This window comes from Spinacia oleracea, chromosome 1, assembly GCF_020520425.1.
Source record: "Spinacia oleracea cultivar Varoflay chromosome 1, BTI_SOV_V1, whole genome shotgun sequence".
NCBI lineage: Eukaryota > Viridiplantae > Streptophyta > Magnoliopsida > Caryophyllales > Amaranthaceae > Spinacia > Spinacia oleracea.
This window is the reverse complement of record NC_079487.1, coordinates 126,191,565-126,216,211: the sequence shown is the minus strand read 5'-3', so window position 1 is coordinate 126,216,211 and position 24,647 is coordinate 126,191,565. Positions and strand designations below refer to the sequence as shown.

General features: G+C 34.2%; 3 protein-coding genes across 6 annotated transcripts; all 3 read left to right on the top strand.

Annotated features, from left to right (window-relative positions):
* The first annotated feature begins 272 nt into the window (after window positions 1-272).
* LOC110782895 (F-box protein CPR1-like) lies at window positions 273-5,624 on the top strand. Of its 2 annotated transcripts, XR_008918760.1 has the most exons (4): window positions 273-1,773; window positions 2,275-2,392; window positions 4,825-4,863; window positions 5,313-5,624. XR_008918760.1 is itself a non-coding variant. In XM_021987146.2 (3 exons), exons 1-2 carry the CDS (start codon window positions 662-664, stop codon window positions 2,357-2,359), a joined length of 1,197 nt encoding a protein of 398 aa, XP_021842838.2. In that variant the 5' UTR covers window positions 276-661; the 3' UTR covers window positions 2,360-2,392; window positions 5,313-5,624. The 2 variants fall into 2 exon arrangements, 1 of the variants encoding a protein (XP_021842838.2); XM_021987146.2 differs by lacking the exon at window positions 4,825-4,863 and having other exon boundaries at window positions 276-1,773.
* A 920-nt stretch (window positions 5,625-6,544) lies between these two features.
* On the top strand, window positions 6,545-11,553 carry LOC110782894 (F-box protein CPR1). 3 transcript variants are annotated; one of them, XR_008918755.1, is made up of 4 exons: window positions 6,545-8,013; window positions 8,624-8,728; window positions 10,902-10,977; window positions 11,089-11,553. XR_008918755.1 is itself a non-coding variant. In XM_021987145.2 (3 exons), the coding sequence occupies exons 1-2, from the start codon at window positions 6,884-6,886 to the stop codon at window positions 8,694-8,696; spliced, it is 1,203 nt and encodes a 400-aa protein (XP_021842837.1). In that variant the 5' UTR covers window positions 6,545-6,883; the 3' UTR covers window positions 8,697-8,728; window positions 11,089-11,553. The 3 variants fall into 3 exon arrangements, 1 of the variants encoding a protein (XP_021842837.1); XR_002531990.2 differs by lacking the exon at window positions 10,902-10,977 and adding an exon at window positions 9,981-10,256; XM_021987145.2 differs by lacking the exon at window positions 10,902-10,977.
* Window positions 11,554-11,752: 199 nt separating this feature from the next.
* On the top strand, window positions 11,753-13,749 carry LOC130466201 (protein TOC75-3, chloroplastic-like). The gene is made up of 2 exons (XM_056834896.1): window positions 11,753-12,110; window positions 12,757-13,749. The coding sequence occupies exons 1-2, from the start codon at window positions 11,791-11,793 to the stop codon at window positions 13,361-13,363; spliced, it is 927 nt and encodes a 308-aa protein (XP_056690874.1). The 5' UTR covers window positions 11,753-11,790; the 3' UTR covers window positions 13,364-13,749.
* The last annotated feature ends 10,898 nt before the right edge of the window (window positions 13,750-24,647 follow it).

Sequence of the window (24,647 nt, the reverse complement as noted above, 5' to 3'; positions counted from 1 at the left end):
ACCCGGATCCAGACCCGTCCCATTGAACAAAGACCCAGATCCGCCCCAGATCCACAGGGTCTAATTTTTTTGGACCCAGACCCTTAAAAATGGACCGGGTCCAACTGGATCTGGATCGGGTCTTGGACCCATTGCCATCCCTAATGCTCACCCCTAATTTTAAGGGGACAAAAATTGCAATTTCAACCGGATAAATAACCCGATATGCTCCGGACCTAAACCCGAGAATTCTAAGGCCGAATAACCAAATTGAAAGCGAATATAAGGGACGGAGTCACGGAGGGAGTGAGGGAGACTAAACAATCCAGAAAACAAAAGGTGCTCAATTTCTCGACTCCACCCTGCCGAAATGTATCTTTCGTAGTCTACCTTCAATTTATCAATGGCGGAAACGAATTATCTACCTTAAATCTCATCTTCCAATCAATTGTGTTTCGGTAATCTTGCCCCCTTCAATTTCAAACTTCTTTGTCTGGTTGTTCGTCAATTTTACGCAATGGGCAGAATAGTCGTATGATTTATGGGCAATTTTGAACCTTTATGTCATTTTCTTGCTCCAATTTTCCCTAATTTGTACCTGATTTGTTTGTCTATATCATCAAAATTAGCAATAAAAAAAGAGAACGAAAAATTCCCAATTCAATTTGCAACCTAGGTTAACATGTCATCCATTCCTGTAGATGTGATTACTGATATTCTTCTTAGATTGCCGGCAAAATCTTTGCTACGCTTCAAGAGTGTGTGCAAATTATGGTATCATATAATTGAGGGCACTGATTTCATCAAGCACCATTTTCAACAATCCAATAATCTGCATTTAGTTTACAGGAGCCCTGTCCTTTATATGAGTGATTTTGACTCATTTGATAATACTATTGAACTTGATTACCCTTTCAAGAATCTGAGTGGTGGTGTTTATGTGGCGGGATCGTGCCACGGCTTGCTTTGCTTCGCCATGTTTTCTGACCCCTTCACAGTTTTCTTGTACAACCCCACTACGCAAAAACACAAAACCCTCCCATTTTTGCCACGCAGACCCATCTTTGGCAGGGGAAATCTTGGGTTTGGTTATGATCACGTGTCAGAGGACTACAAGTGTGTTTGGATATTTCAGGTTAAATCTGTTGATGAAATGGGTTCTTTCAACAGTCAAGTAATGGTTTATAGCTTGAGAGCGGATTCATGGAGACGGGGGGCTCAGGATGTTCCATATTACTTTGATTGCCACTCTGGTAATAATGTCGATTTTGATGGAATTCTGCATTGGTCAATTGATGATAATAGAGTGCCCCTTCCTATAGTTACCTTTAATCTCAGTGATGAAAGTTTTAGCTCCGTACCCCTTCCTAACTTCCAAACAGAAATGTTTACGGGCGCTCACACAGGAGTGCTTGATGACTGCTTGTGTGTTATGCTCAACTATTTTGAACATTATGATGTATGGATTATGAAAGAGTATGGCAGACCCGCATCTTGGACTAAGCTGTTTAGGTTTCCGAAACAAGAGATGATGGAGGAGTGCAGTCCTCTTTATTTCTCGATGATCAAGAAGCAATTTTTTGTGACCTTTAACTTTCGTCATGTTGCTTCTTTGGACTTGGAAACTTCGGAGATTACGAAGGTTAAACTCCCTGGTTTCAACAGAGTTATATGTGCACATGTATGTCCGGAGAACCTTTTTAAGTTCAAGGATGCTGAAGATGTTCTTGTGGGCACGCAACAACAACGGAAAAAGAACAGCAAAAGGCAAAGGTTGATGAGGAGAACTGAGAGGTACGCATGAGTGCAGTTTCTAGCATTCATTAGTTATTTCAATCTCATTTATGTTTGTTTTAGTAACAAAGAAGTTAGAAAGGAACTGCACATCATTTTTTGTAACCAAATCTGGCTTTGATACTTCCATATTTGGCCGTTAAAACTTGATTTGAATGTTAGGATCTTGTGGTCATTAGATTCAAACAAATGCAGTCAGTCCTGAAGCTTGCTAGGATCCTTTTTTTGTGCGGTTTTTATTGTATATGATGTCAGGATCTGAATACGATTTTACGTTCGTTAATATAACAATCCAAATTGGTAATATGAAACACAGAATTAGCCCCCGTACTCTCTGTAAGAAATTATATACTTCTAAGTTCTAAGCAATTCGTAGAATTATGTAAATTTTTTATCGACAGCTAGTGGTTGAATTTTAAGTACTCTTGAAGTTTGACTAAAATAATTCTATGTATGATTTTTAATTCATTCTCATTATCGTTCTTTTTCTTTTATGTTTAGGCTCTTACAACACCATGATTCAGTCTATCGATCAATCTTTGGAATGCAACGCCACAACGGCGCTGACCCAAATGTAGGATCTTGAACCTCATCATATTTTCACATTCCAACAGTAGAGGTACAAGTTTAAACTTTATTATGACTTGTTTCTTTCACCATAGATGACTTTAGAGAACCAGTAGTATAGTAATATAGTTTATCTAACTTGTTTCTGTTTGTTTTGCTTTATACATGGTTTTGTATAGAAATGAAAACCCTGGAGTTTCTTTTATTCATGTATACTCCGTAATTAGTTTCGAGACCTTATTCTGTATGACTTATTGTTACTTGATTCGCTAGTATGAGATTGGGTACGGGTTCATAATTCGCTAACTGTACCATTTTCATGTTATAATTCGCTTTTACGGTTCGCAATTTGTAGGGTGATTAAGGAATTAGGTAACACTATGACTATTTATCAGAACCCGAAAGATCGGTGTATGCACTTGTATTGCCTCTTTAGCAACCTGTGTGTCTCTTATGTTTCCCCCTGCCCTGCAACCCCAATCGCAGTTTTGTACAGGGAGATGTTTTGTTCAATAAGCTAGCTTTAAATTGTAAGATTTGTAACCAACTTCGGTTATCCATGTCTTGCAAAGAGAATGGCATAGTTAAATTGTCAGTGCTGTGTCCTATTAGATAAGCACAATAGTCTAATGTTGATGAAATTTTAGGCTATGCCTACTTTCCAAAGTTGAAGGATGGCAATGATGTTTGTTTAATTGTTATTGAAAAGAGCAAGTGTCTCAGTAGGGGAAAAGTTGGGGAGATAAGGACCAAGGAGAAGAAACACTACTGTTATATTTTCCCTGGTCTTTTGAAGGAAATCAATGGCCTTAGAATGACCAAAGTATCTAACTGTCTAACCTTTAAAGATATTGAAGTATTTCGAAAGATAATATATTCGTTCTTAATTATTGTTTTTCAAAATGTTCCAAGTTAACAGCTATCTGGGGACGATTAACCGAAGTGCAGCTAATCTCTAACTTATTTTCCTTTATATGTTAAAATGAAACTTATTTACCAATCTACTGTCCACGTAGGCTCGGTTAAGATTTATTCTTGTATATTTTTTAGCTTCTGAGCCAAACTGCTATTCTGAGTAACCTAGTAATGTCGCTATTCAAGATAGCGGTTTTACTGCTCTTTGATTACCGGCTTTAATTGGTTCCCACTTGCTAAATACATGACACGTAACGTCCAAGGAAATATAAAATACTGGCCCACCGCTTGTAAACCACGCACACTGCTTCCTCTATCAATTTGGTTTTCTTCCTCCTTCCTCAACAATGTCAGAAGCAAACTTTCAGTTTGCTTTTGCCCAGCAGTTCCATCATTACAAGCCTTAGAAGATTAATCGTCTTTTCAGTTTCAGGTTGATTTTTCTCTCTTTTTGATTCCTCTTTTATTTGGTTGGTGAAATGGTGATTACAAGATTAATGGTAAGGATTTAGAAATGGTAAGGTACAAATTAAAGAAATCGTATTTCAAAATCTTGTGCAATACATATACGAAGTACTTAGGTAAGAACATGTGAAAAAAGTAACAAGATCAATTTATTGAATTGACAAGGTTTTATTAACTCTAAAATTTTAAGGTTAAGATTAGGGGTTCCTGATTACTGACTTTTGATGATGAATTTTTGGGGATGGTATTTAATAAAAGTATAATAATAATTCAATTAAAGTAATATGTTTTTGCCAGTAGGAGTACACTACATGGACAGCTAACCAGTTAAAATAGCGTGTGAGTATAAATCCTTATCTTAGCATCAGTTTTGTTTCATGCGCTTTAGCAAGGTGAGCCGCTACCTGAGGTAGCGGTTTGCCCACTAAAACCGCTATCCGAGATAGCGGTTTTGGCCTGAAAAAATTAAAAGTAAACAAATTTCAGCCCGAGCCTACATGGACGGTAGTTTGGTAATTATGTTTCATTCCGATGCACAAAGGGAAATAAGTTTTAGAAGAACCACACTTTGGTAAATCGTTCGCTATCTGGAGGCATTCTTGCCCTCAAATATCAAAAGTTATTTTGGAGGCAATCTTGCCCTCAAATATCAAAAGTTAGAGACCAAATTGCGCAGAACGTGACGAAACTTTTAATTTTAGTGTCTAACCTTCCATTAGCTGCTGATAACAGGTTTCTCTAGCACTTGTGAAACTTTATCACAACTCTTATTTCTCCTTATCTGTTTCCATTGGCCACAGTTTCTCTTGGAATATCCTTCCTATTTCAGGCTCTTTTAATGTAATGTTTCTATTGGCTCTAGACCTTTTGAATTTAGCGAAATCTTTTTGCATCGTCATTTAATAATCTCACTAATTGATCATAGTTAAGCATACTGAACTGTAGATGACAATGCCCCATTCGGTTGACCAGAGTCACAGGACTTGAGTACCCGGATTGAGAATCTATGTAATGTTTGTCATGTCTATAGCAGTGGGCCCTGATTTTATCGCACTCCATCCTTTCTATGACTATTGATTGGCTGATTTGGCCCATTTGACAAAGGTGTTGGAGCTCAATTACCTTTCAAGAAGTCGGATGTTGGTGAGTTGTTTGTGATTGGACCATGCAATGGTTTTCTGTCTCGTATTTTCACGACTTTATTGTTTCACTTTCATGTATATCCCCAAAAGACAAACCTATGAAAGCAGTGAAGTACTTCTCATTCTGCTTTGGCCATCATGTTGCTCATTTTTCTTATCAGGGACTTTGTGTATATTCTTCAAGTGTTAAATTCTTCTCCATATGTTAGTTGGACTTTTTGGCGTAATCTTAGAATGTGAGGAACTAAAAGGAAACCATAGGAGAGACAGGAGAGTAGGGGGAATTACTTCATGTTTCTAATATCTGGGTTTTGAAGTTATGTGATTTTTGCCTTATACTTGTGATTTAGTTGGGTTGTACTGTTATTATGGGGAAATTATCAACGCCATTTGTAGTATTTGTAAAGACTGTAGAGATTTGACATTTATGCATTTTTCTTTGTGCTACAGAAATCAGAAGATGAATCTGGAATCTGGAATCTGGAATCTGGACGATAAATTTTGATGGGAATTCTTTGCAATCTGGATGAGTTACAACTCCTTCAACATTCATGGCTGTTGACAACTTTTTTTATTTTTAATGGGGCATCTGAATCTTCTACGAACTATGCATTTGATGCTTCTGTCTCTTCCACAAAAAGTCATGGGTACGACTTTATAGGTCTGCCTGAGTATGTAAGATGTAGCCTTTATCAGCTAGTTAAGTCCTTTATTTACTGCTTAAGTATATTGGCGCCTTTAATTTAAGCATATTGGCACCAACATCCATTCACAAACAGCTGATTTTGCCTAACTCCATAATTTGAAATGAAATCCAAACGGCCATAAATGTCATTAGCTATAGAAAAAAGAGAGCATATCTCAGTTCAAAATAAAAGAAAAAGAAACTTGTGCATCGCAAGGACTTCAAAACTAGTAACAAATAAAAAGAATTTTGTAAGTAATTTAAAAAATAATTCATCGGTAGCTGTGAATGAGTCGACGTGAACTACTCGCTAACAAGTTCGGTCAAAATTCGTTTGATAAGTTACTAAACAAACTTGAACAAAATTCTAAGATCGTTCCGTAAACGAGCCAAGCTCAACAACTGCATGTTCAACTCGTTAATATTCGTGAACAATTCGTTTAAGTTCTTTTGTAAGCGTGATTATGTTCAAGTATAACTCGTTAAGACTCATTCATACTCGAAAAAATGTATGACATTTTATAACTACTTTAGTTTCTTTCTATATCTTTTAAATGAAATCAATTTTTTTTTGTTATGTTCTTAACATTTTTATTGTAGAAGATACGAAAAAGTTAATAAAAATAAATGGATGCATATATAATATTTTTTAATGGTAACTTAAGACTCGTTTATTTTACCAAGGTCGAACTCAAACTCGAAGTGAAAACAAGTTTATACGTGAAAAAAACTCGAACATATCAAATTTTTAACGAGCTAAGCTTGAACATGAATTTTCCGAAGCTCGTTCAAGCTCGAATTAGCTCAAAAATTAATACTCCGTAATCTTTATCAAGTTAAATTGAACAGACTAAAACTCAGCTCGGCTCAACTCGACTCGTTTACGACTTTACGACTCTGTTCCTCGGCAAAAAACGACTAGAGTTTTCCTACACGGGTCGAATCTAAGTTAGTCCGAATGCAGGCTTTTGATTAACGGATAATATACCCTTAACAAAATTATATGGGTAATCCTATGATGACACATAAAACTTCGCTTGCTCAATGACGAGAAGGATAATCCGATAATGTTGCAGCATCTCTCTTCTTAGAAATTAGAATGGCAGGATTATTCCTATTCAATTGCATTCCGGTAATCTCTTTCCTTTAATTTCAATCTGAATTTGGTTGGTTGTTCGTCATTTTTCATACTGTGCTCGAAATCCGTAGTACGTTTCAGGCAATTTGCAATAATCTGTAGTTCATTGGTTTCTCTCTCGCTAATTTTCAATCCATCAAAAAAAAAAAATAAAAAAAAATCCCCAAATCAATTTGCATTTTGCAAGCTAGGTTTACAATGTCACCCCTTCCTGTAGATGTTATTACTGATATTCTGCTCCGATTGCCCGCGAAATCTCTGCTACGTTTCAAGAGTGTGTGCAAATTATGGTATGATACAATTGATAGCCCTGATTTCATCAAGCGCCATGTTGAGAAATTCAATTTGCATATGATTTTCGCGAACCCAGTTGTTTACATGTGTGATTTTGACACATTTGATAACCCCACTAATTTGGATTACCCTTTCAAGAATCTGGAAGATGGGGGTGTTTATGTGGTGGGATCGAGTCGTGGTTTGCTTTGTTTCTCTATGCATTGTTATCCCTACACCATCTTCTTGTACAACCCCACTACACAATCCCACAAAACCCTTCCCTTTTTGCCATTGATGTCTACATTCTATTATCCTAGGGGGCATGTGTATCTTGGGTTTGGTTATGATCCCGTGTCCGAGGATTATAAGTGTGTGAAGATCTTTCTACGAAAATCAGATGCTGAAGTGGGTTCTTTCAAGAGTCAAGTTATGGTTTATAGCTTGAGGGAGGATACGTGGAAGCGGGGGGCTCACGACGTTCCATACTACTTTTACGGACATTTTGGTTATTCTGTCATGCTTCATGGAATTATGCACTGGTCCATCGAAGGTGATCACAGAGTGCCCCTTCCCATGGTTGGCTTCAATCTCTTTGATGAAACTTTTAGCTCCGTGTCATTGCCTAACTATCATACTGATATCTGTGTGCGCGCTCACATAGGAGTGGTTGATGATTGCTTGTGTGTAATGCTCAATCATTATTGTTACTGTGAAGTATGGGTCATGAAAGAGTATGGTGAAGCCACATCTTGGACTAAGTTGTGCAGGGTTGGGAAACGAGATCATTTTGATGATCTGAGGCCTATTTCTTTCTCAAAGAGCCAAAAGGAACTGTTTGTGATTCTTTTTTTGGTTAATGTTGCTTCTTTGGACTTGGAAACTTTGGAGATTACGAATGTTGAGCCCCCTGGTTTTAAGAGACTCTGGAGTGCGCATGTATGTTTGGAGAACCTTCTTGTGTTCAGGGATGTTAAGGATGTTGATATGGGCACACAACAATTACGAAACAGAAGCATCAAAATGCGAAAGTTATTAATGGCGAAAACTGAGAGGTATCACCTATTTTGGCTAATCATTTGCATTGCCATGTATGATTGTTTGATCTCGGAATTTTTTTGCAGACCTTATTTTGATAACCAAATTTGTTTTGATACTTACTCATACAGTTGTTAAAATCTTGATCCAGATACTAGGATATTTTCCAAACTAATGCTATTTATCCCGACTTGTTAGTTAACTTTATTGTAACATTTAAAATATTAGGATCTTGAATTCTTCGCAAAATTTTATGGTCTTAGGTATCATGATTAAATGACTTGTATATTGTTACTGACTTACTGTAAAACTATAAATTCAATCTTTTTTTTAATTAATTAGCATCATACACATGTATGTGTTCAATCTAAACAATGGTGTTTTCTTCACATTACTACATTGATATTGTTCATGTTAACTTCTGTAAAAATCGGTAACCTCGGCAACCAGTCAATCAACACAGTATTTTGATTCTTAATTTGATTCTTAACTAGAATTCTGTTTAAACAACCTTGCACATGATTTAGTGTACTATTCGTTTTTTGATAACTTGAAATACAAAGCTAAAGAGTGGAGTATGGTTTTTAGTTCATCGGAGGCTCACTATCTTGTTTTGCTTATACGTAGGCTTTTAAGAATCCATGCTACGAGGATACGAGCCAATCTTGAGCAGCTCCTCCCGTCCAGTGAAGAATCTTGATAGGGGCTACATTCCAATAACATATTGTGGAGGTACGACTATATAAGTTCAAATTTTTTACTTGTTTCATTCAAAATTGTTCAACTTTTACTTTTTGGATGCTTGTATAAATATTTTAAAATGATATTCCAAATTTCCAACTTGTTTTTTGGTTTCCCTGTTATGTTTGGTTGGTTCACTGTTTGTTCATAATTTTTTATAAAAAAACTCATTATTGGGCTTTTTTGTGTGCGCCATACATTAGTTCCATGGTCTCAATTATATTGCCTCCTTAGCAACCTTGCAATATTACGTATTGCATTTAACCCTTGCAGCCTTGCAATATTACGTATTGCATTTAACCCTTGCAGCCTTGCTGCTTCAATCATAGTTTTGCACTGCACAACAGCCTGTTCAGTATGCTAGCTCACATCATAGCCAAGGAAATGAGTATGGCTTGACTTGATTTTTGTGAGTAGTGAGGCTGTTTCATATTAGAAGCATGCTACTTAAAATTAATGAACTTTTACGCTTTGCCTTACCTTAGGTTTAATCACGGCAGTGATGTTTGTGTGGACAAAGAACAAGTACGACAGAGGATAAACTTGGGGAAATTTAGGAGAAGTAATACGAGTTTATTTTTCACCTCCTCTTTTGAAGGAGAAACCAATGGCCTTTTAGCAATTATTCAGTATTTTCATGAAATCGATGACCAAAAGCGTATGATTTTAAAAAACAATGTCAAAGAAACAATGAGTTGGTAGCATTTTTGCCATGATGTATCCGAAATTGGCAACATACTCATCAATAGGAAAATTAGTGGGGCGTCACTTTTTGCAGAAATCAATCAACCATGCAAAATAGTACTTTCACTCTTTCAGTGGCTTTTTTCTTATTAGAAGCACACCAGTTTAAGTTAACGAACTTTAAGGCTTTGCCTAGTGGTATTTGTGTTGACAAGGAGCAAGTACATACAAAGGGAAAAAAAAGTTGCGGAGGATAAGAGATAAACACTATGTCACAATTTATACTTCCTGCTCTTGTGATGGAGAATTCAATTGGTGTGGAAGAGTATGTGCAGGGTGAGAGATAGAGTTAAAGACGGATTTGTTGCAAATTAGTGGAGCATAGGTGGGAAGCCCTATACTATTGTAGGTGGTTTTGGAATAGATTTAATATTTTAACTTTTTAAGTACTCTTTTATTGCTTGGTTAGTGGATTTTGACAAATTCAGAACCAAGGTGAAACTCCAAAAGCTGGGAGTTGTTGATGATGATTTATGTTTGTTGTATGTGAAAATGGCAGGAAATACTCATAATTTAGTTTTCAGATGTTGCTATAGCAACATTGTCTACAAGCACATTGCTGAGTGGGTTGGAAGCTTGGAAAGTTAATGGCCTTGATTGTGTGCCTACTATCTGGTAGAAATGGAGTAGAAAATACATGTTTCAAAAGTCAAGAGACATGTTTTTCTAGCTGTGTTCACTACTGATGCGTATCATATATGGAGATGTTTTGAAGTTGAATGTTGAATCTTTGTTATTCAACCGAGGGCATAAGTCGAAGGAGCCTTCCAAGGAGGTTTGTTCACCTTAAGTTGAGTTTGCCTTGAGTCGTATGATTTGGCTGTATATCTTAATTAGTTAACGGAAAGTTCTTACCTGTGTGCCCGGAGAAAGAAGTAGTTTTACAAAGATAAAGATGGAATAAAGATTCACTTGATAGCACTTTTACTATCATGTACTGAGTACCTGAATTCTGAAATTGGCAACGTTATTGCATTACTAATTGAGGAAACCACTAAACCATGCAATATTGACATAAAATTTGATGCATATTTATAGTGCTTAAGCTGACATTGCTTGCTATGATCTGACCCCTCTTTAATAGCGTGTCCTGTAATCTCCTTCCTTTTCACAAGTTCTTTTTATGTAGCAATTTTTCCTTTATAGACTAAGTTGGTTCTTCCTATTGTGTTGAATTCAGTCTATGAATTTGGTGAAACTCGTTTGTTATTTTGCTAAAGTACTCACTCTAATTAAGATAGCTGTGTACTCTATGCTTCTTTAAGTTCTCAACGAGTTGTTGTGGATGTATAGTGTGTAGTTTATTCTGCTGAATTTACTGGACCTCTTAGATATTTTCTATGAGATTTTTTGATATGATTTGAGCATGGTGAGGCTGCTATGGGAAAGAAAGCAGCTTTTGATATGTTTGCTTCTTTAGGAATAGCCAGGAATTGGCGACACAACTCTGCCTAATACAGGATTGCTTCTGTTTTGCTTGTAAAGCTATGGTGAAGGTGGGGTGTTGGGAGTTACGCATTGCCAAATAATTAGTACTTGATTGTTATTTGTATTCTAAAGAACATCAACAAATGGATTTAATGTATGCGTCTTTCTTTGTTACACAGAGATAAATGAAAAGGATGAAGTTTGATGGCCGGGGAGTTCTCTTCTCCCACGAGAATTTACAACTCCTTCAACGTACAAGTTTCTTTGCGGATATTGCACTTTGGTGTTGTAGTTTACTAGAAAATGTTGTAAATGTAGCCTCCTAAATTGGTCAGTGTGCAATTAGTTTACTAGAAAATGTTGTCAACGGATTCTAGGAGTAAGATCTTCGTAAATCGTAAGCGCGTTTCATTACCGCTCACTAGTATTTTATCTTCTTTTTATTTTTTTGAGGTAAAAGGTAGGCCGGCATTATCATTGCAAATCAAGTTCTGCTAAAGTTTTTTTTAGGACTTATTAGTATCGTATCTAACTCATCAATTGTTTGGTTATAGAAAAATGAAGATCTGTAATTTTTATCCTGTTATGTTTTTTAAACAGTTCAAACTTGAACTGTTAAATGTTTTAAAGTCCTGTTAGGTTGAACAGATTATCCTGTTTAATTTCAATTGGAATATTATTGAACTTTCTTACTTAATTAAGATAGAAAAACCTGGATAATTATTACCTATTTCTACTAGAACTTGGAAGCTAAATCAAATCCTAAATCGGATTGAAATTTATGATACTATATAACTTGATCCCCCTTCTCTTAATTCTAATTATTCCTAGAAAACCTTTAATTTACAACCCTGAACAACAATCCTTGAAGCTAATTAATCATGTTAACCGAAGCTATTGATTATTTCTCCAATGGTGGAGAAGACAGCAAGTTAAAAGTTTCCGATGTTATATTTTATGACGAACGCCACGACGAGGCCAACTACACCGGCCATGATACGTTTATGTCAAGTCTGATGTCTGTTGATCTAAAACCAGGTGGGTTTTACACAGAACAGCAGCTACATGAAGTGTTACAATCTCTAACTGATAGTGGAATGTTCGATAAGGTTGATTTGGAATACAGAGTCAACCTTGATCAATCACTTGTCATCACTATCTTTTACACTGAGAATACATGGCGATCTGCCGATTCTTTCAGGTATATATACTTCTTTTCTTTTGTTCTGCTAACTAGTTTTTCGTGTCTAAGGCTAAACAAAACTCGAAATTTAGATGATGCACCATAACAATTAAAAGAAAAACATGAAAACAAAAGGCAACGTTTAAGGGGCGTTCTCTTCGTCGGATGAAACCGAACTTTTTTTATTCTATTGGAACTAATAGAACCTGATCAAACCTAATTGAAACTTATTTGACCTGATCAGATCTGATTACAAGAGAGTCAACTTAGAGTATGATTGCAATTTATTTGATTTTGTTAGACCTGAAACCTGCTCTTTTTTCTTTTTTTTTCTTTTTTTTATATATATTTTTTTAAATTTTTTTTTATGGTGAGAATGTGCTCCTAAGGATTCAGATTTTCTTTGGTATGAAAATTTGATAAAACACTACCTTTTTAGATTAAAGATTTTGTGAATTGCGATCTTTAAATTAAAAAATAAATAAATTTAACTACCTTATAAATTTTGTTTGTTTGACTAACACTACCATTTAACAACCTTATAAATTAATGTTTTTTTATAAAAATTATACATATTGTTAGTATGGTACGCTTGAAACCAATCTATATAGTACTATAGTCTATAGTAGTTACGTTCTTGGTTCTTATTCAATTCCATGTTCAGATGCATCAACGTGGGAGTAACACCGCCACAAACGGAGCAAAACCCCGACGAGGCTCGGCCATGCCTGTTGCCGCCTTCGGTACACGAAGAGGTGGTGGAGATGTTGAGGGACGAAGGGAAGGATGGGATGAGTGGAAGACTAATATGTAAGATTAAGGACAAGGTTGAGAAGTGGTACCATAACGAGGGTTACGTGGCGGCCCAAGTGGTTAACATTAGTGATTTGCATACAAAAGAAGTGGTTTGTGAGGTGGTAGAAGGTGATATTACAAGATTAGTTTTAATTGATGTGAATAATAACAATGATTATGTTAATGAGTTGCCTTTTGAATGGAAGAAGTTGTGTAATAAGGTGGAAATAGGGAATGTGTACAACAATAAAGAAAGCAAGAAAGTTTTGAGAAATTTAATGTCTTTGGGTTTGTTTTCGAACATTGAAGTGGATTCGCGCTCTGATGAGATGAATCAAGGAGGTGTCGTTGTTGAGATCAAGCTTTGCTTTAATGAAGATGATGATTATGTTAACACAACCGATACCAACTTCGTTTACGGGTGCTCGAGTTTAATGAACATCGTAAAATCTACTTTCTCCGGTTTTTTCTCCTAGGACGTTTTGATCTCTAGGCGTAACCACAGAGATTAGTGATATCAACACAATTCGATTTTAGGTTTTAGGTATCTTCCTATGTACTTTATTGATAGTCTATGATTCGAATTTTTTTTGTTTAAAGAATTATCGCGGTATTGTACAAGTGTACAACTAGTTTTTGAATGACATAGCATTACATAACTCTGTGAAATAGCTATTTCATCTAACAAAGCTTCCTTGATAAAGCCAACCTAAACCACATTAAACACCACTTTTCGCTATATCAAAGTTTTGATTGGATCAAACATTGCCTACTCGATATTGAAAATCATTAGTTGTCTAATATAAGTAGGTAATTTCCCACAATCATAAATTATTTTCGTGTATTATTACAAATCAAAGCTGAAAGCCCGGCAAATGAGGTAGGTCGTATCAAGTTATGATGCTATGTTTGGTGAAAACTGAAAACAATAACAATTGAGAACCTTACAAATCAAAGGCCCAAAAACACCTTTCAACACTCCAAAACGATAAAAGAGGCCAAGATCCGTTCATATTTAGCCACTATATTATTGAGTTAGCCCATGACACAAGTAGATCAAAATCTCAAACTCACCACCATTTTATAATCAAAATGGACAAAAAAAATTTGAAGGTAGAATCAATATATTGCTAATAGTCATACGACAATTATAATAGGTTCGTAAAGGATAAACTTTCCCCATAGCGCATTTTAACTTTCTTTGTTGATGAGCCCTAATTTTGATTTTTAAATTATCATGTTAAAAAGTCGCTATCAAATTGTATAGATAACCTATTATCGTGTCCGTTGAACACGGTTGTTTGTTCTAACGCAATAACTTAGGGTATCGAAAGTAAATAGATAAGATAACCTAAATGTTAACCTCAAAATTTGATGATGAATTAGAGATGATAAGGAACCATCAACTCAATCGGCTTTCAATCTGAGTAACCCATATTAATCCTGAATCAATTTTCTCGATCGATCGATGGATTAGAATAGTTTATAATAAATGGATAAAGATATAGTGTAGAGTTACTTATGACAAAGATAATATACACCAACAAAATGGGTGACGAGATAGATGCATATATAGGATAGAAAATCAAAATAGAAGATGGAAGTGGCAAAATAGTGAAGAAAGATAATTAGAATTGGTGGTTGATGATTAAAAGGAAGACTCTATTTGGAACCACTCTTTTGGCAAAAATATAATTAAAATGTTAAGAGAAAGAGAAAGAGAGAGGCGGTCCAGCAAACAAGGCAGTGATCACTATCAACACTGCCAAAGCCATTAAAGAACAACGCCAACATCCGCTCCTCCCTCTCCCCCACGCTTATTTTTCTCTCTGTCTATTTCTTCTCATTGCTTTCCTACTTGTTTTCTTTTCTTTTTTTTTTATTATTCTCCTTTTAGTTTATTTATTTTTCATTCATTTTCTCTAGTTTAAATATGACTAGTAATGATAAAATAGCTAGTACTCCATTAATTAATGTTTGCACAAACATTAAAAAAAACACAGCTATTTTTCTGTAAGACAGTCTGACACTTACTTAATTGTTAGATTAGATCATGCTCATTAGTATGTTTGCTAATGAGGAGGAGGGTAACATGTGACATTTAACTACCTGTTAGACGGATTTTTGCAAGGATTTGTACTTAGAATGTATAATGTATACTATTTTATTGAATGGAAGCACTCTCTCTTTCTCTTTCTTCTAATCCTCTATTTCAGCCGCTCCCATTCTCACCCCTCCATCCAACCCTAACATGAAGTATATGATCGAACTGAGATCTAAACTTCTAAAACAATTGCATATGTGACGGTGTCAGAAGACCAACTCAACTAAAAGTTTAAGCTGATGGTTGAAGCCCAAGATTAGTTTTATACTCTATCACGCCCCCTCACATGAAAGCCCTTTGGACTTGAAGTGTGGTTGAAGCATATGCCTCCTCATACCCAGAGCGAAATATTCCACTTGAAAGGAGGGGTAGATGAGATTTGAACTCGTGACCTTTGCGTCACGCAGGCTCTGATACCATGTCAGAGGACCAACTAAACCAAAAGCTTAAGCTGATGGTTGAAGCCCCAAGATTAGTTTTATACTCTATCAGATGGGTTAATTAAGAAAAATCAAGCTCAAAGTTCATCAAAGTTGCAAAGAATTGGTAACTTCATAATATTATATTCATTCATGGTAATTAAGTTGATCTGCAGTAATATTTTCGTAAATCCAGCGCACGCAAAAAACTTTAAAAATGTTTGGTGATCGAAACCATCTTGGACTAATTATTTTGCGTCTACGGCATTGCCACACTATTCCTAGTTATTGTAACAAAAATATAAGTGACCTCTAGGCTCTAGGTAGACATATACTTCCTCCGTCTTTTAATACTCGCAACGTTTGTTAGTTTCACGCATGCCGATGCACAACTTTGATCATTTATATCTTAAATTCTCTTTATGCAAAAATTATAAAAAGTTGATATTTTGAAAATACACATTGAGACGAATCTAACAAGATCCCACATGACTATGTTTTATCTTATATAAAAAACACTACGAATAGTCAAAGTATATTATATGAATAGTGACAAAAATCCAAACGTTGCGAGTATTAAAAGACGGAAGAAGTATATACGAAGTACTAGTATACAATAACAGTTATCTCAATATTATTTCTGAATAGTGATTATAAGATCGATTTCTACAAGACTTGGAGAAATCCAGAGAAATATGATCCCACATAGATTGATTATACTTGTAGTATGTTCCCATAAGATCGATTCCTACAGGACTTGTAGTATGTTCCCATAGGAACACGATATTAGATTGAGTGTGACACAAATAGTGTAAATGGTCTACTTTGGGTTGTATTAATTTGATTTGACATTAATGTTATGATCCATTTGTAAACCAGCTCATGAACATATTCGATCTTTCCTCAACCTCAAATCCAAATCAAAATCCAAGCTCGGTTCAATCATACTCCCTCCGTCCCGGAATACTCGACCCGGTTTGACCGGCACAGAGTTTAAGGGACTTGAATTGACTTATTTAATTTAATAGGTAGTAGTTGATAGTGGGGTATTATTTTAATGTAGTTAGTGGGAGGTGGATTAAAAGGTGGGGTTGGGGGAGAGTAGGGGTTGAATTTTTAATTATTTTTTGTATGGAGTAGGGGGTAGGTACGTGGGTTAATAGTGGTGGAGTGAAGAATAAATATAATATTGTTAGAATATTTCCATTTTTAGAAACAGGTCAAGTATTAAAGGACGGCCCGATAAGAAAAACAGGTCAAGTATTCCGGGACGGAGGGAATATATATATATACAAGTTGACAACGATTAATGGGTTTTCCATTTTGCCTAATACCTCTTTGTCACGTGAACACCATATTTATACTTGTTCATCTTTGCAACATGTACTGATGTACGTACCTCTTACGAAAGCTTCATACTCCCTCCGTACCGGAATATTTGACCTGTTTTCCTTATCGGGCCATCCCTTAATACTTGACCTGTTTCTAAAAATGGAAATATTCTAACAATATTATGTTATTCCTCACTCCACCCCTATTAACCCACCTATCCCCTACTCCATACAAAAAATAATTAAAAATTTAACCCCTATTCTCCCCCAACCCCACCTCTTTACACATTTTCCATTAACTGCATTAAAATAATACCCCACTATTAACTACTACCTATTAAACTAAATAAGTCAATTTAAGTCTCTTAAACTATGTGCCGGTCAAAGCGGATCGAGTATTCCAGGACGGGGGAGTATATATTTACTCCGTATTCCTTTATCCTTATGCAAAATCACATGGGTTAAACATTCCGTCTCTACCCTTTTCTTCTTTCCTTCATTTTTTAGCCCAATGCATGCATATCGAAATATGTTGCTAACATAATACTTCACCGTTTCGAAATAATAGGGATCGGACAATTTATCTTTTTATACTTGACAATGTAAATGGTTGGACATTAATATATCTAATTTTGTATTCGTAAAAAATAAAAAATGTTGATATTTCAAAAGTATATATATTTTTTAATTAAGACGAATCAAACAAGACCTGACACGAATATATTTTTCACCTACCTATAAATTACAAATGATAGTCAAATTGAAATTTGTCAATAGTGTCAAAAGTCAAAGTGTCCCTATTATTTTGAAACGGATGGATTATAATGTATATAAAGAAACCAACAAAAAATCCTTTTTATATAAAATTATGCATGCACATCAACCATGGATTAATTAGATCAATATCGAGGTTATGGGTTATATTGCATTTCATGCACCTAGACTTAAATTTCTTGAGAACTTTGAACTATATATATATATATATATATATATATATATATATATATATATATATATATATATATATATATATATATATATATATATATATATATATATATATATATATATATATATATATATACTACGTACGTAAAAACACCACATCGAGTTGCCTTTAATAAGGGACAACTCTAAGATTACTGATTCTTTAAGTTATATAGGAGCACAATTATGAATTAACCGCTGCCTCTTAATCAATAACTAGATACGTAGTATATATTTTATTTCTCCTAAACTTATTTAATCCAAACACGTACCATACATACATTTCGATAAGTACGTAAACGCACTTCTTAGAGTTTTTACAGAATAATTTAACGAAAGCACTTTTCAAAACGAATCTAAAGAAACTAATTAACTTTATATATGTTGTACTCCACTACTTCATACTTTCACCTCAAAAGTAAAAACCATACAAACAATTTGGGAAGAATGTAGTATTGTGGGGGCATATAAACTTACAAGGATGTCTTACAAATTTGGAAACAAAAGAATAATGTCATGTGCTCTTACTAACGTCAACAACCATATACGAAGTACTAAATTTCATGCACTAAATATATTATTGATATATACACACTCGTACGTACAATAATATATCTCCTAATTTGTAGGACGGTGTGTAGGACAATTATATTGCTTACTTGTTCATTCCACCTATTTCATATGATGCCTTAACTTTATGATGTTTTTCTACTTTCTTTTTTTAACTTAGATAATTGTATCATGAGATGGGGACACAAAGTGCCCATATAATCACTATAATGTAGTGCTGTCTTGCATACATATAATTTATCATCCACAAATCATATATTATAATGTCCTTGGAAGATTCGGTTGTTTATGGATGATGTCGAACAAATGCTTCTCAATCGTTTTGAGAAAATTGTATCGCCGTGTGTATTGGAAAGACAGTTAATCATGCATAAGATTATGTTGTAGCTACATAACTCATAATGTTCAAACACATCAATATGATAATTTTTATTTCATTTAAATAAGTTAGGATACAATTCTGATAGAAAATTATCCTAATTTTGATGTGCCTTTCCTTTTAAAAAAATATATACTTATTTTATTTTATTTGATTTTTAGACCTTTTTCTTTTTTAAAGAATCAAATCATCTTTTGAACTCTTTCCCAAAAAAACCCACGAGCATGTTTTATTTATTTTCTTTATTTACAAAAAAAAAAAAAAAATCAGCTTTAAATGTTGTATTTTTAGTAAGTGGAGTGACCTCCCATCTTTTTCATGGCCAACTTATAAAGCTGAAAAAAATATATCATGAATAGAAAATTGTAATATAGCATAGGAAAAGAACTAGATTATGCTCACTTTATAGAATTTGGACCCCTTTAATTGTATTGTTAAAATTAAATTAAATAAAATATTCAAACATTCTCTTCTTGTATGGTAGAATGAATAAAAGATCAAGACTTTGTTTTGGTTTTTTCTGTGTTAATTTTATATTCATAGGATTCCAACTCAACTTTTGGCTTTACAGCATTTTCTTTATGGAAAAAAAAAGCTAGGGATCGAATTGAAGGGATAAACATCGTACAATGAGCCTCTAAAATAGAACTAGTTAAGATTAGGTGGATAAGAACATAATAAGGTGCCCTGATTAATACAGTTCATGTTGGGTGCATGTATTATATATGTACGTACTACGTATATGTATAACTAAAAAATTTAGTCGAATTGTCAGACTATATATCAAACATGATCACACAATTAATTAAAGCAATACGGAACAACATGTACTCCGTACTAGAAAAAATGTAAATATGACGTCAACTGATCGAGATGGCCAAAATTGACCTCCATGTACATATGTATTGAGGTTTAATTACATCAAATAATTGTTTGTGAATCCCTAAACTAAAATCAACCTTTACCCAATTTTTTTTTAAAAAAGAGCACAATAATTAAAGAGATCGAAGCCTCGAGCCTTTACAACAACGTGCAATTACTTTATTACTATAACGTCTAATTAATTTTGAATTAATTAAGGACCAGACCATTTTCACTATAAAGGGAAGCCTTTTTTATCTTCTAGAGCAACAAAGTATTTCACCTACGGAGTACTATGATAGATGTCACGGTAAATACTCCGTCCATTCCAAAATTATAGTCCTGTTTTTAAAACGGACGTCTCAAATTATAGTCATGTTTTTAATTTTGGTTATTAAGGTCCTCACTTTCTCGTGTATTATATTCATTAAAAATGCATTGAAAACCCCATCCATATACTATATTTCATTTTCCTATATACGGAATATTATATTTTTTTTCCATGTACTTTTGTTCTACTTTTTCACACAACTCTATCATCATTTGTACTTTATTTCACTTTTCCATGTACTATATTCCATTTTTCTTAAAACTGTGTTTTATGTCAAACGAGACTATAAATATGAGACATATGGAGTACAAGAGATAGTCGTATACTATACTCCGTAATATTCTTGGAATATATATTGACACCAGAAGTAAAATGTGTGAATAGAGTAAAAATGAAAATATTATTACCTACAAAAATCGGAGGTTGTTATATTGTGGGAACCGCGCATTAAAAATTGTGGGAACACAAGTGAAAGGTTTATTGTACTCCGTAACAAAGAAGCAGATATTCTATTGCGTTATTGAGTTTTTGTCATCATATATTACCAATTTGTTTCTGCAACACCACTAATTTATTTTTGCCAATTCAGTGGTCCTCAAACAGTCAGATGTTTTTTTTTAACACAAGATAAAACAAATATAGTAGTACTCCCTATGTAATTAATTATATGTAGAATACATGTGATAAGTTAAATTAAAAGGGGCAAGTGGGAATTTTGACATCGATTTGTTTAGAATTTTCTACGGAAATTATTAGAAAAGTTAAATGATTATATTTATCGATCTATATAATTCAGTTCTTGCATGAAATGCATGTAATGTGTCTTGTTATAGTTAGTGATGTAAACTAGTACTACCTCCGTTTCAAAAATTTCTTTACGCTTTGAAAAATGTGTCCAAAGTATAAAAACTTTGACCGTAAATTCTCACCATTATATATATCAAAACGTTACAGGTAAGATCTTGTTAGATTGGTCTCGTGATGAATTTTCAAAATATCAAATTTTTATAATTTTTCACATACGAAAATGGAAATATTAGTAGTTAAATATTACATTGGAGTCTGTGCAAATAGTAACTGTAAAAATCTTTTTGAAACGGAGGTAGTATGATGTAATATGAGTCTCAATGATGTACTATATATGAGTCTCGTGAACATATGTAAAAGACGAAAATTGGTGTTGTACGTCCTTGATTTTTTATGTATCCTACATATATAGGTGGATGTCAAAAGCATAATGATTTAGTTTTTGAATTAATCGACATGGAAGTAATTGGATTTTATACGATAATTGAAAACATATTAGTTTTGGGAAAGAATATTTGTTTCACGCTATTTTGGGAACTTCGGAATCGTGTTAAGTGCCTTAATTAATTAACCACATTCTTTTTCGGAATTTCATTCAAGATTATGCATCTTATGTTCTATTTGGCCAAAAAAAAAAAAAAAAGGAGAATAAACAAAAACTTATTCATCAATGGTAAACACTTTAATCAAGAAGTTTCACTTAATCTAACAATAGGAAGTGGAACACTAGAATTAAAATTAATTTTGACATAATTTGTTAATTTCTATTTATTTTGGTTGATATTGTTTATCTCTTAGTTTGTACGTACTCCGTAATATTTTTGTGGATTAATTAATGTTTTGTTACTACAATGCTAATTATATAATGTCACTTTCTATAGGTAATCAAATGTCAATTTATTCTAAGATTGGAGCGTTGGAAGCATAAAGACATTTCCGCATTTGTCAATTATTAGGACTGAAAATTCCAAAAAAAAATACTCCCTCCGTATTTACTTAAGGGATATATAACACTACAAGAATTTATATCTTTAACGACAACCTAATTACGACGGGTCAAAAATTCCGTCGTAAAAGCCTTTTGCGACGGGGCAAACAACCAAACAATGACGGGAATAACCGTCGCAAATGTTTTTTACGACGGGATTTTCTATTAACGACAACCCCCTTTTATGACGGGTTCGCGACAGGAAATCCCGTCGCTAATCAACGATTATTGGCCTTTCGCGACGGGATTTTCCGTCGTTAATAGTACAATTTCTTGTAGTGATATTTGATCGGATACGGGTATTAAGAAGAAGAATTGAATCAAATAAATTAATAAAACAAGCGGAGTTGAATAGATATTTTAATAAGTAAAGCAAGTGGGGTTTTAAGGATTGAACATATATATCGAGCTTCTAAGGCCCTACCCTATTGACGGGTTTATATATGGTACTACCGGCCAGTATGTATAATAATAAGTCATATTTAGCAAATAGCAACCAGCTATTAGTACTCATTTGCTGATAATATTATGGAGTAGTTGATTTGACTTGCTTAGTTACATAGAATTAGTTGTTAGCTTACTTTGTTGAGTAAAATGATCGATAAATAAAAATATTGAATATATATTGACATATTGTTATAAGAATTTGACTTTCCTTAGCTTGCTACTCCATAACTTAAGAGATAGAGAATTTGAGCAACAACTTTTTTCCGAATTAGGCTTCTGGACTCGCTCAAACTTAGTCTTCCAATACTCTTATTTCTAAATCAAACACTTCCATTAACGGTTTCTCTCAACCAAACATCTCAAACGCTAATTGGGATCTATTCATAAATGGCAATAGATTTACAAATAGGGGAGGAGGATTCGAATCTGAAACCTATCGTACGTAACCACTTAGCCAAAACGTCATTAGTAGTTTAATTCTTATTTTTATCCGAATTGATTAGGTAAATAACTCTTCCTAAAAAATAGTTTGTGACATTTTAAAGACCATATAACTTCCATTAAATGTGCCCTACTACTCTACTAGGGTGCACTCTCATGATCAGTATCAAAGGAAGCTCACATAAGAGACGTGAACACACGTGAATACGTGATACGCCTTAAATTAAACCTACTAATTTCCAAACAAAATGATTCTGATTAATAATGCAAGTAAAATCAAAGAAAGGGACCCCTAATTGTCCCTTAATTGCCGTCAATTTTCGATCCATGCATTATTATTTTATGCTCCATTTATTAAATTTTAACGTGACTAGATTTAATTATTTGATAATAAGAAATAGGAAATTTCTTGGAAAAAAATGTTTGTCTCTCAAACTATTGACAAGTTAAAAAATAAGGCCCCATTTCGACCATTGAGTTGTTTTTTGTTTCCAGTTTTCTGTCTTTTAGAAAACAAGAAGTAGTTTTAAATTATTTGTTGTGAGTCAGTTATATATCGGCAAGCGATTATTATTGAATGGATGATATAACAACTAAGAAGATCGATAGATAAGCTTAGCTAGCTTCTTGGTTGGACGTTTATGGTGTACGGGCATTGTCTTGTTTGTTGATAGCTAGCTGACTGACTGGTGGTAGGTCTGTCTGTTATGAATACATATTATGTAGATTCATGCATGGCGTGGTTTGCCTTGCAACTAAGGGCACCTAAACTGTGGTCATTGTGGTTATGTGGTACGTATAGTATCTAATCCGATCTCGTTTTGCAGTGATAATTCAAGGCGCCTCGGTCTTAGCTCGATCGATTCAATCTATGGATACGCGGTACATTGATCAGTACATGTACTTCATCGATCATTGATGGTGTAACGGCCGGATCCGATCCTTAATTTGCCATTATTGTTTGCGGTAGTTTAGGTGTTATAATCTAATTATATATGTTATTTTGAGCCATAAAATCAATACGAATTACAAATGGGGACCAGTAGCAGAGCCAGGGTTTTTTTTTCCAGAGGTGTCAGCGATGGTGTATTCAGGATTTTTAGAGTGTTTCATTTGTTGATTTCCAACAACAAACAATATATACTAAAAAATATATATATATCGTCCTAAAATTAATAAATATTCATATTACAATCAAATACCTACAAATTATTACAATTATTTTCTACGGGTTTAATATGATTGGTAAAAGAATAACTTAATTTAAGAGAGTATATATAACGACTGATCTCTTTGATTTGAGTTGAATATGGATGGGGGTCTGTTATTGAAAACTCTAAAAGACCGCTTATTTTTAAAGTTTAGTCCTATCTCCCACAGTAACGGGCGGGACAGGGTTTTATTTAGTATCACCTAAGAGACCACTTCTAGATTATTACCGATCCCTTAGCTCTCAGCTGTTTTTATTTCAATTTTTCTTTTGGGGGTCGGTGGACCCCGCTTGCACCTACGTGGCTCCGCTATTGATGTGGACTGGGGAATTCGAATTCGAACCTGAAACTTATCGTACACAGACCATCGATCTTAATCACTATCTCAAGACCTCGTTAATTGGTTATAATCGAAGTTTGAGAACTAGGAAACAAGATGGGGAAGGGATTTTAATAATTCCGGTTATCTTTTGAACTGAAATGTGGAAAGGGACGTCGGACTAGACCGGACGTAAGAAAACTTGTTTGATCATTGGGTTGGTTTGTTCTGGATCCAACCAAAATGTTTCGATTGGCCTGGTTTTTAGTCTTGAATTATGTATAGTAATAATTTAACTAATTAATTTTTAACTTCCAATAATAACATAAAATAGATACATATTGAACTATACTACGGCTTGATTAAAAAAAATTAAAGACTGTTCTAATCAAGTATATCAGATTCTAGTTTAAGCATAATCAATCTGATCCTCGAGTTTTGCATTATTTGATCTTCGATTTTCTGGTCCGATCTAATCCGACGAAATTGGACCGGGGATGATCCCTATGTGGCTCGAGCTCCTAGCCTCGTGCAGGTACAAAATTAAAGTTCTTGGTGATGGTAA

What these genes read in the sequence shown, in the direction of transcription:
- LOC110782895 (XM_021987146.2), top strand. Translation starts at nt 662, where the DNA reads ATGTCATCCATTCCTGTAGATGTGATTACTGATATTCTTCTTAGATTG. An exon ending in TTGATGAGGAGAACTGAGAG is followed by an intron (nt 1,774 to 2,274) that starts GTACGCATGAGT and finishes TTTTATGTTTAG; the next exon opens with GCTCTTACAACACCATGATT.
- LOC110782894 (XM_021987145.2), top strand. Translation starts at nt 6,884, where the DNA reads ATGTCACCCCTTCCTGTAGATGTTATTACTGATATTCTGCTCCGATTG. An exon ending in TTAATGGCGAAAACTGAGAG is followed by an intron (nt 8,014 to 8,623) that starts GTATCACCTATT and finishes GCTTATACGTAG; the next exon opens with GCTTTTAAGAATCCATGCTA.
- LOC130466201 (XM_056834896.1), top strand. Translation starts at nt 11,791, where the DNA reads ATGTTAACCGAAGCTATTGATTATTTCTCCAATGGTGGAGAAGACAGC. An exon ending in CGATCTGCCGATTCTTTCAG is followed by an intron (nt 12,111 to 12,756) that starts GTATATATACTT and finishes TTCCATGTTCAG; the next exon opens with ATGCATCAACGTGGGAGTAA.